This window comes from Topomyia yanbarensis, chromosome 2 (assembly GCF_030247195.1).
Source record: "Topomyia yanbarensis strain Yona2022 chromosome 2, ASM3024719v1, whole genome shotgun sequence".
Taxonomy (NCBI): domain Eukaryota; kingdom Metazoa; phylum Arthropoda; class Insecta; order Diptera; family Culicidae; genus Topomyia; species Topomyia yanbarensis.
Window position 1 is genome coordinate 151022756 of NC_080671.1, and position 12125 is coordinate 151034880.

The 12125-nt window shown below is 41.2% G+C and overlaps 1 protein-coding gene across 4 annotated transcripts in view; it reads right to left on the minus strand.

Annotated features, from left to right (window-relative positions):
- LOC131681752 (GATA zinc finger domain-containing protein 10) overlaps positions 1–2431 on the minus strand; it is a 64733-nt gene extending 62302 nt beyond the window's left edge. Inside the window, exons 1-2 of one of the 4 annotated variants that reach the window (XM_058962760.1) lie at positions 2333–2400; positions 905–1058 (exon numbers count right to left, since the gene is read on the minus strand). In XM_058962760.1, the coding sequence (XP_058818743.1) occupies positions 905–923 (19 nt within the window). In that variant the 5' untranslated portion in view covers positions 924–1058; positions 2333–2400. The other 3 variants (XM_058962759.1, XM_058962754.1, XM_058962761.1) reach the window with 3 other exon arrangements.
- Positions 2432–12125: the final 9694 nt, after the last annotated feature.

Consider the following 12125-nt stretch of genomic DNA (forward strand, 5'->3'; position numbering starts at 1 on the left):
CAGATTCTGGTTGTAACGTGACAGATCATTGAGAATACTCCATAAAATCGAAAACAAAGTTTTTCTTCAGGAAAACTATATTTCAAACTCTTACTTGTTTTCCAAGCTTCAACTTAAAACTGTGTTCATGCAAATTTGGGGGCCAACGGAACAGACTTTTTCAAATTAGTCGGGCAACCTCCAAATTCACTGCGAAATTTGTGTAACGTGACAGACGTATTAAAATGACAATAACACGAAAACCGTTCATAATAGAAAATACATTTCTGTAGAAAAAATGTGCGGTTTAGTGACCTTAATAATGTGCAGTTGGGATAGAATCTGATTTTATCGTTTTTGCTGACTTATCTTATGAAATATGCGTAAAAATGTAACGTGACAGACAGAAGCCTTGACCATATGTGGTAACCCTGCTCATATCGGCTTTCCACTTCATTGTCCAGTTGTAACTTCTAACCCGGAGGCCATGAGATCCTCTCCAGAAACTTGAGTGTCCGGGTCAAACCCGGAGGTGTGGCAACCCTACAGGGTAATGATGGTAAACAATTTCCAGAAAGTAGAAACTGAATTTTTATGAGTCACCCTAAACGAAACAAGGCAAAACATTGTAAAATAGTATTCGTTGAAAATAAAGTTACGACATTTTCACCAAAGCTGGATTGTGTTCTTATATATTTTTTCGTTCAGGACATAGATTTTTAAATTTAAAAATCTAGAAAGCCCCCCTCCACAATTTTGTTTCCCCGAAATGAATGGTACCTATTGTAGAGAATTTGTTCCGAAAACACTGAATGTCTAGTACTAACGGTTTATAAGTTCTGAACTTGCTATTAAAAAATCGATTTGTGGCCCATTTTGCACCAGTAAAATTTTTCTTATAAGTTGTAACAAAATATCCACTAACCTGAATTTCTGTTGAACATACGAATATTTTTACCACAATAACGTAAAGAGTTCGTCTATTACAGTCGTGATCATGAATTCTCAGATATTAACGTTGCGTTATCTCATTGAATCATACGTCAAAAGTCATCGTGATTTGGTTTCTTTGGTAGAGTCTGGAGATCGAAATAATATACAACTTGAGAAAAGCAATAATAATTTTTGTGTTAAAATTCATAGAGCGAATTATTGATTTAATGACGGTTCCAGTAATGAAACTATCAAATTTCATACAAGTGTTAAGTTACCAACATCGTTCGCATCACTAGGAATAGATCGCAGAGTTATTTGAAGCAGCAACATTTCGCACTTGTTCGATCCTGTTTCTCCCCCGAAAAAAAAAACAATCTCATTTTCGCTAATTAACATCTTTTCGTCTATTATCTCACCCCAAATTCGGCATCATTGCCAATTCCAGCCCGAAACATGAAGCCATTTCTTGAAACGATTTCCATCCCATCGTCAGTCAACCGCACACAGCCGCAAAACATCGGAACCCCGTGAGTAAATGTAGGCAATCGCGAGCACACAAGAAGCCACTCCATATTACAACTCGCTCCAGATAATCCAGAGAAACGGGCTCATGTTTCATGTGGCGTTGGTTCGACTTAGCTCTGCGCCACACTCTAGCTCTCTTTCACACCGTTAAGGTCAAATTCTTCGAGTACATTCAAGCGCGGATGAGGAATGGACGCGGTGGATCGCAACCTGACCACACACAGGAGAATTACAAACACAGCTCTTGGGAAAATTCTCATACAATGGAGAGGAGATGGGTTACCGGGCAGAGTCGATTTGGATCATGATAGACGAAAGGCGAGGAAATGAGGTTTTCAACTTTATCGCAAGACGCAAAGCGAAGGGCAACAAAAATTCTCTCACGCAAAGGCGGAGCGGTGTGATGTCGGTACAGTGGTGGAAAGGTTTTTTGTTCAAAAATAACCTAAATAGGCATTTCTTTACTCAAAAGATACTCTAGCATAAGATGGTTTTAGTTCAATTGATGAATTCATATGAAATTAGAAATGCCTTTACCATAAGATTTTTTTTTTGGAAAAAAGCTTCTGAAGTCGGTCGCCGTCAGCGAATGTCGATGTCGCTTTTGTAACTCTAGGTTGCTTGCTTAGGTTGCTCTCGTAGATATAACCGTGCACTCCATTCTTTGTGTTATCCGGTGATCGGAATTTTCACGCAACATCACACACTTATACACAGCACCATAATTACGCGTCATTAATCCTTTTTCAGCTAGTGACTTCAACGAGTAAGGTTCGTCACTTGTTATCTTCTCTAGACCATGCTTGTTGACGTCATTGAAATCGTTTGTTCGATTTCACCGTCTTTCAATCAGCGATCAACCGTAAATTGTACAACATAATCTCTCATGTACCTTTCACAATGCACCATTAAAACGAGCAAAAAAACCTTTTCAACAACTTCAATCCGGATATGATCCTTCCACTGCCAGCTCACCTACGATAATGACTCTTGTGGCTTAGCTCCTCGAAAACTAACCAACACCAGCCTAGTCCGCACAGTGGTGATGTGAGGCTGTATTATTTTTCTCGTATGCCAAACAGGTAATTTTTTGCTGTAATAACGACTTCCTCCCCGTCCCACGGATGCTACACACTTGCGCGCCCATCAGGTAGAAAGCTCTCCGTGCGGTGGTTGCGTAAAATGCTCTCGCCTTTGATGGGTGTAGTAAAACTAAGGCCGTAAAATGAAGGGAAAACAAAAAAAAAAACGACAAACAGTTCCATCAGATCGAAACCAGCAAGAAATAATTATGGGGTAAAAATAGAGACGAATCAGAGGAGTGAAGTACGGCAGCAAGAAATAATGGAAGGAGCATAACCTGTGGTCATCAAGAGAGTCTGTTGTTGATGTTCAAAACAAGCGAAGATACTCAATGGAATTCTTATTGGACCGAGCTCGCGCATGAAGTTCGAGCTGTTCAATTCAATGGTTACCTCCGAATGATGCCCAGAAAAACGTGTACAATTGTGTTGTGATTTTATATGATGATGAATCAATGAGTCTCTGTAAAAGTGTTGAAAATATTTCTCTAATAGATGTGTGCGTGTTGTTTTTTTTTCTAAACGAACAGGGTTGAAGCGATGGTATGTTCACGGACAAACTTACACAAAGTCATTACCCTCTATACAAAAGTAGGACAAGCCCTTAAAAGTTGCCCGAATTTGACGAAAACTTCACTGTAGAGTAATTTTATGACGCTCAATATTTGATGCCTTTAGAGCTTTTTGTATCAATTCAATATTTTGGTAGTTCGGGTGGCTACAACATTTACGATTATGAAGTGCATATTTAAAAAATAGATTTCCAAATAATGAAGTAAAGTAGATTTTTAATAGAATACACGTTTTTCTAGTTGTTAATAATTCTGAGAGTCATCCATAAATTACGTCACATCAGGGTAATCAGACACTACCATGCGTCTCCCTTAGACTTACCATGAAAAAACAACCTGTTTGCCTTTCTCCTATAGATAGCTATGCGAGTTCGGCAAATGTCTGTGTTTTTATAGTAAAGTTTAAAAAACTTCAAAAGTCTGGCCTGTAGTGTATTGGCACTGTGTGGGACGACTGCACGACTCACGTTCGTGCCTAACCACCAAAATACTCCTTACTCTTTATACTCTTCTTCCCCACGGTACTACGTCAAGGTATTACCTCGTGGGGAGGAGGGGGTTTCGTTGTGCTTTCGTCGCATCTCTTTCTTCTGCTCTTCTCGAAGCCTGACTTGGTTCATGAAATGGCTAGACCTTTGATTTAACTCTTGACTCTTCTCTTACTTTTTGTCTCCATCTATTACGTCGTCGTCTAAGCCGTTCAGGTGCTGATTCATTGAGCCATTTAACTCCTGTTTCCGTGAGTCATTCAGCTCCCGGCCTTATCACGATCTACTTGGACAGTCCCCGACGGTGAACTCACCCTACTCCGACCAATAGTTCCTCGACGGAGGAATTTCTCCCGACACCGATACCCGCTTCCTTGAGCCATTTAGCTCCCAGCTTTGTCGAGATCAACTCGGATATTATCCTACTCCGATTGAGAGTTCCCCGGCAACTCTCGGCACCGGTGTTTGTTTCGTGACCCAATTAGCTTCCCTTTTCGTCACGATTCTGTCAGATAAGCCATGGTGGCGAATTCCCCAGCGGTAGATTGCTCCTGACACTGATGTTCGCTTTCGTTAGCCATTTAGCTCTCCGCTTCGCTAGCCTACTCAACGGGCCAGCCAGTAGGTTCTGAGGTCCATCCAGCGATTCTGGGTGGAGCGTAACTTTCGGTTGACCGGAACCCCAACGACCCACTACTAGCTATTCAACGCGGTCTACTCGGTGTAGTCCCCGGCGGAGGATCTACCCTACGCACGAGCTGCCCGGTATGGTGTCGAGGTCGGTCCGGCGATTGCGGTAAAGCCTGACGTCCGGTTCACTGGCACCCCGACGACACTAGAACCCGGTGCTATGTCGCGTAATACTCAACTGGTCCCCGGCGATGGACCTAGTCTACATGGTCGGAGAGTTCCCCGGCGGCGGAATTTCTCCCGAAACCCGATTTGTGGTTTCACAGCGGCCTTCTAGCCAATGGCGCTACTCCGTTGGTCCCTACGTCATTTCCTCTGCAGCTCGGAGAGAATAATCGTAGCCGCTCTGTTGACAGCGTCCCAGATATGCTCGTCGTGGCACATCTCTTCAACGATATTGTCCACTGTCACACCAGGCATACTCCTTCGGCCTTCTTCGAATCTTGCGCGTTTACACACTCCGGGCAAAGAGGTGGCGAAGCATGTCCAAACCGATGTAGGTACATCCGGAAGCATCCATGCTCGAACAAAAACTACGTCAAATGGAAGTTCACCTCTCCATGCTTCCTATGTACCCAGGCAGACACATTTGGGATGAGTCGGTGGGTCCACCTTCCTTTCTCTGCGTTGTCCTACTCATGCTGCCATTTAGTCAACGAGTCAGTTCGGACCAGTCTCCTTGTGTTACGTTCATTTCTCTGCTGGTAGCATTCCACGTCCTCAGCCAGAGTGATGCAGATGGGAATCATCCCGGCAATTACGCATACCGGCTCTGACGAAATCGTTCTGTACGCATTCGCGACACGAATAGCCATTAAGCGAAACGTGCTTGTCAACTTCGTCCGGTTCGAGTTCAGTGAAGCAGCCCAGGCCGGTATGCCATACCACAGTATTGAGGATGAAACACTCGCCAGGAGACGTCTCGTGCTGCATCTTTCTCCTCCGTGATTCGGCATGATCCTTGCCAATACGTTAGTTGTCCTCGCAGCCTTCTCACATACATAGTTGACATGGCAGTTGTAATATAACCGATCGTCGACCATCACACCCAGGTGCTTCAGCGAACGCGTCGATGGGATGGATTGTCCCCCGATGCTTATCTAGACACGCTGGATGTTTGTACAGTTGCTGACCATCACTAACTCGGTCTTGTGGTGTGCCAGCTGCAACTTGACGTCAGCCATCCAGGTTTCCTCGATGCCTATTATCTCTGCCGTCAACATCTCCACCTCCTTAAGGGTCTCGCCGGTTATCGTCAGGACAACATTATCTGCAAAGCCGACGATCTCAACTCCCCTGGGCAGTTCTAGTGTAAACACTCCGTTATACATGATACTCCAGAGCATTGGGCCGAGTACGGAGCTCTGAGGTACTCCGACCGTGATCCTAATCGGCCTCTGCCCCATGTTCGTTTCGTAGACCCGTACTCGGTTCTGAAAGTAATTTTTCAGAACTTTGCACGCGACAGTCTATTGAACGCATTCTTCACGTCGACCGTAACCAAAGCGCAGTAGCGATGACCCCTTCTCTTTTGCTTCAATGCTTTCTCCGCGCTCATTATGACTGTGCGGATGACGTCCACCGTCGATATCCCTTTCCGGAACCGGAACTGCTTCTGCGATAGTCCGTTCTCACTTTCAGCGTAGGTCGTCAGCCTGTTGGGGATGGCCCTTTCCAGGAGCTTGCCGAGAGTAACCAGCAGGCATATAGACCGATACGATGCTGGATCTCCTGGTCGTTTCCCTGTTTTTGGCAGCAACACCAGCTTCTGGATGTTCCATCTATCCGGGAAGCAGCCATCGTCCAGGCATTTCTGTAGGACTATCCTGAACATGTCCGGAAACGCCAGGATCGCAGTCTTCAGTGCCACGTTGGGGATACCATCCGGTCCGGGAGCTCTCCTCGCTTTCAGCCCTTTTACCACTATAAGGAGCTATACGGTGTAGGCGGCCATGTGGTTGGGTCGTGCTTCGGGAAAAGACCTTCCACGATAATTTTCAGTTTGTCAGCGCACATTTCGACTGGCATCACTGGACCATTGATTCTGATTATAACAACACGGTAAGCATTGCATCAGGGGTTAGCGTCTACTTGCTTGAACGCGTCTTCTGGCTTTTAGGCAGGCAGCCCAGAGAATGCTGAGCCTTTCGTTCCACCAGTACACCGGACGCCAGTAGTTCGTCGGCTCCATTTTCCTCGGCATTGTTACATCGCATGCCCTAGCAACTGTTTTCGACAGCTCATCGGCGTTCGGAATTGGAGCCACGCTGTCAGCACGAAGTGCTTCCACAAAAAGGTCCTTGTCCAATTTTTTTATCTTCCACTTCCGCTCGCCAGTCCTCACTCTCCGCGTTACTATACAATTTCGCCGACCAATTGCATAGTACTTGCTGGCGATCCACCTCAACATTCCTATGGTATAGTGGATCGTCTGCAAGTATTGTGGTAATTCTTCGGTGTGACCCCAGTTTATGCCATCGCGTGTTCTGCGAATTCCTTCAGAGCTTTTTCGGCTGATTCAGCTCTCATCAAGAGCGCCTTCTGATCGCGTTCAGCAGCTGTTACGGCCAGTTTGATACTCGTGACTAGTTGCTTCACCTTGCTGTGCACATTGTGCTTGTCCTTCACGAACTCACGAACTCGTTGAACTTTTTCCTCACCTCCGTCAAGTACGACTCCCCAAGATGTGGGTCCTTCTGGGTGGTGTCGCTACCTGATCTCGAGATGAACACTCGATTCGGTAACCCTATCACACGTTGGTTCCTCGTGACTCACTCTGTACCAAGCCGCTGCTGGTACTCGCTGTGGCTACTAGTGGCGTAACTGATGATCTCTGCAACTTACCGCTCCTTGCAAACCCAATCACGTCCTCCTCATTTGTTTAATTGGATGTCTCCATTTTCCAAATTTCCCAACTCCGGGCCGCTATCTCCACTCGTTGTACATAGTCGCCTCTCGTGATCCCATCATTATCTATACATACTAAAATCTTAGTAGCAGGAAGGTCATGCTAGGGTTGACACTATCCTTCATGGGGAGTAGTGTTCAGTGCCGGTCGGCGTAAAATCGGGAATGCTACAAACGAAACCTGGTACCACTAATTAAATGGTGACGAGTTTTAAACGTACCCGGAGACCTGCCAGGGTTTTGTTGGGACGGAGGCAGCCGTGTTGTTAGAATCAGGATGTTACTAGCGTCAATCCTGGTACCCCCCTCCCCACTTACCGTTACATTTTCCCTCTTCAGCACTCCCCCCTTTGACTACCACGACACCCGAATTCCTTTAATCCACCCCGCATACCAAAATACGATAAAGGATTTCTAATGCATCTGCCACTCTCACTGTGCTTCCTTCAATTAAAATACACAACTGTAACGTGGCAGATTTTGGTTGTAATATGACAGATCATTGAGAATACTCCATAAAATCGAAAACAAAACTTTTATTCAGGAAAGCTATATTTCAAACTCTTATTAGTTTTCCAAGGTTCAACTTAGGACTGCGTTCACGCAAATTTGGGGGCCAACGGAACATACTTTTCAATTTTGTCAGGTAAGCTCACTGCGAAAATTGCGTAAAGTGACAGACGTATCAAAATGTTAATAAAGTGAAAACCGTTCTTGAGCTTGAGCTTGTGCGACCACCCAGGCCAACTGGAATGAGTGGCGGTCACGCTTACCACTCAACCACCGGCGCCGTCAGTTAATAAAGTAAAAACCGTTCTGCAGAAAAAACTGTGGGAATTAGGGGCCCTAATAATGTGCAACTAAGATGGAACCTAATTTTATCATTTTTGCGGACTTATCTTATGAAATATGCATAAACTTGTAACGTGACAGACAAGAGCCTTGACCATATATTTATTTCAGTTTGCATACGTCGACTAAATTTTAAAAAGAGTTTGACTAAAAACCTCGACATTTTCGATTGACGCCCTTAATTAAAGCTTGTAAAATTCTTTCCGATAAACTTTCTCTGATTTTGTCCACTTCCTAATCATGACCTTTGCGTCTTTCACCTTTCTCGTAGTCTTCCAAAGTTCGCGCTTAATCATGGTCCAACAAATCTATCGAGCGGAGTTCAAAGTTGTTTAGCGGGTTTATGTTTTTCGGCATAAACCAATCAAATTAGGCTCATACCATTCTTGTGCGGTTTTGGAATAGTGGCATGATGCTAAATCAGGCCAATATTTTTGATCGTACTTTCTCAAAAACGGCAAAAGCCATTTTTGGAGGCACTCAGTTTTGTAAATTTGGCCGTTCATGGTGCCCTTTGTCATGCGTGGTCCACTACTATTGCCACAAGTACATATGGCTTGATAAAGCAGGTGTTTCAAAGTGAATTTCGACAATTTTTTTCCTTTGAAGCAGCCATCCATAGCAAACACATCCTTACCCTGGGACCGTTGGAGGACCTTTGAAACGGTCGAATGGTATATATCCATCGGGTTTCGAAAGATGTGACGCGACACCCCGACAACGTTAGCAACATTCTCAAGTCATGGAAATTTATTTTATATTATATTGTTTTATATTTATTTTCATGCTCCAAATATTAGTATGAAAATAAATATACAACTACAAAATAATTTTAACGGTATGTGAAAACACTCACAACAAGACTACGTTCACGGACAAAAATCCGTTCATAAATTCATGAACAAAAGATCATGATTTCGTGAACTGAACGATTTTCGAAAATCGTGACCAATTTCCTGAAATTGTGAATAATAAATCTCGTATTCATGAAATTATTTGTGTTTCTAAAAAACTAGTTCACCCCGAATATATACATGGCGTTACATTCGAATGTTTGGTTGGGTTACTGTAGTTGTTCTCTAGACATGTTTATGTTTAGTTATGATTCTTGTTCATAATATGGGAATACACAGCCGACAGTCAAATGATGTTCATGATTTCAGGAGTTTATTCGCGACTTTTGTGTTTTCTTCACATTACCGTGCTATTTTATTCATGAGTTTACTATCGGATTTTTCTGTCAGCCTGGCAGGATTTACGTTCATGATTTCAGGATCATAGTCGCGCATTTCGTGATTTTTATTCACGTTATCGTCATATTTTAGTCATGAGTAGAGTGATTCATGTTCATAATCTCAGGATCTTAGTCACGATTTTTGATATTTTAATCACGAGTTATGCGATTTATGTTCATAATTTCAGGAACTTTGTCATGATTTTCGTGATTTCTATTTACGTTGTCGTGATATTTTAGTCACGTGTAGAGATTTATGTTTATTTGTGTTCTTGATTTCAGGATTTTTGTTACGATTTTTGACATTTTTGTCACGAATAGTGTGGTTTATGTTCATGATTTCAAGATCTCTGTTACGATTTTCGTAAATTCTGTTCACGTTATCCTGACATTTTATTATAGAGCTTACATTTCAATTTGACAGGTGGCATAATGTGATTCATGTTTATGATATCAGCAGTTTTATTCTGTGAACTATTTCACCAATTAGATTTGTGGTGCTTAACGCAACTTTTGTTTGATGTCAAGACATCACCCTAATAGTTTTCTTATATCTACTATTCGTACCTATTACTGACCGCTAGCAGCTGTACATTTCATGAAAAAGTGCATAGAACAAAAATGATTCCACGAATATTACCTCTAATTTCATTACCATTCATTTCATTACCATGTTGCATGAAATTGAAAATGATAAGGAATATATTTTAAATATTACAAGCACACAAAATAAATCGTAAATCATGAACTATAAATCATGAACTAGTTCACGAATCCATGAATAATATTTCATAATTTTGTGAACTATTTGACGGGAACGAATTGTCAAACGTATCCTAGAAATCATGAATCAATTCACGAATACTTGAATAATATTTTATGATTTCGTGAACTATTTCACGATCACGAATGGTAAGTCGTAACTATTATTTTAAGTATCATGAAACAATTCACGAATACCTGAGCAATATTTAATGATTTTGTGAACTATTTCACGAGCATAAATAGTAAGTCGTGAATATTATGCTAGGATGCATGAACCAGTTTACGAATACATGAAAAATATTTCATAATTGTGTGAACTATTTCACGAGTGCGGATATTGGATCATGACTAATATATTAGGAATCATGAATTAGTTCACGAGGATTGAGGGGATTCATGAATTAAATTCCGAGTTTTGTAAGCTAGTTCACGAGAAAATATCCAGAATGTTTTGATTTTGTGAACTAATGTTCCTAAAGCTATGAACAACATCATGAGTTAACCTTTGGTTTTATGAGTAAAACAAAAACAAATGTTTCCACTAATAAAAGCGTTATGCGGCCGTTACTGAAGGAAAATAATTATAAAACACATGATTTTTGTTCATGGTCGTGTTTTCGTAACGTAAAAACGTGATTGTTCCAGAATTCATGGCACTTTATTCAAAATTTTTGTAAATAAAAATTTTCCGTGTTGAAATGAAAGTCAATTGTTTTGTTGACACATTCCGCGGGCTTGTACACCAGAGGGTGTTTTTGTTTTGTCTTATTCTGGTATCACAATTTTTTTTCTCGTTTCGATAGTGTTTAAACCATTGAAATATTATGTAATCAAATTTTGAACATTTCTACAAATAGTTGAAAAATATATAGAAAAGTAAGTTGAAATTCACGGAAAAATGGTTTCTGAATTATTGGCTACTAAAAAAGTTCTATTTCATGAAACTATTATTGAAATTTTAATCTGTTTAAAGGAATTTGTTCGTTATTAAGTGTAGAATAATAAAACTAGAAAGATTTTCACTCATATTTGACTACTAATTTTATTTGAACTAATAGAAGTTTTGATTGTTTCTGTGTTGTAACATCACGAAAAATGCATATTTATTCAGTTCATCGAAAAATTACAATTTTGTTCAAATTTATATTCCGGATTCTCTTTGTATTTAAAAATACTTTTCCAAAATGCCTCCAACTTCTTTTATTGGATGTGCGGAACAAAAGTTACAACAGGATACACTTTGCGTTGTAACGTCACGTAAATCAACTTTTATAAGACGCTTAAATGATTTTTCAGATATAGTGTTAAAGCTTACTTTGAATGGTTTGTTAAAACGCTTTCAAGTTGTTTCATAAACAGTAAATTATACTAGCGTAATATCTATAAATTCAGAATGTATACCCTCAAGTGCTTAAGGGGTTATATACGACGACGTTACAACGATTTGACCTTCATTCTATAAATATGTTATAACTTTTTCAAATGAAATCTTTCATCAAACCTAATTATAGATTCAGAAAATAAACAAATTTTTATATAAGATTCGATCTACAAAACTCGAGTGCACTGGGCGAGGTATTTTTAATAAACGATTGTACAACGTCACATTATATTTCATGACCCCCCGGCACTCACGCGAATGGCTCCCCGAATGAGCAACCGCTGGTGCTGGAAGAAGATTTCGCTAGAGTTTCGGAGACGCCTGTTATAAGGTTGTCCGCGACCACAGTTGTAGTCGCACGTGCTGCCAGTCAGGTACCAACCAATTCTTCCGTTACAAACCGAAATACATCGTTGAAGCAGCTACATCATCGAATTTCCTGTGGTATTAAGTTAAGTCTGTTAAGGACGATTATCTATTCGAATTTACGGGAGATTGCAACGCTATAGTTGGGGCTACAGAGACCTTTCTGGTTGACCACACTAAATCGTCTGAATATTTGTAACTATAACTATTTTTTTATAAGATCTTCATCTGGTCGTCTCCTCAAGTAAAAGTAATTATAACATATACAATACTTCAGTGTACTGAGCCCTATCGATTGTCTGGCACTTAAATTGTGCTCGCTTCCTCATATAAATCCACTTGTTTAAG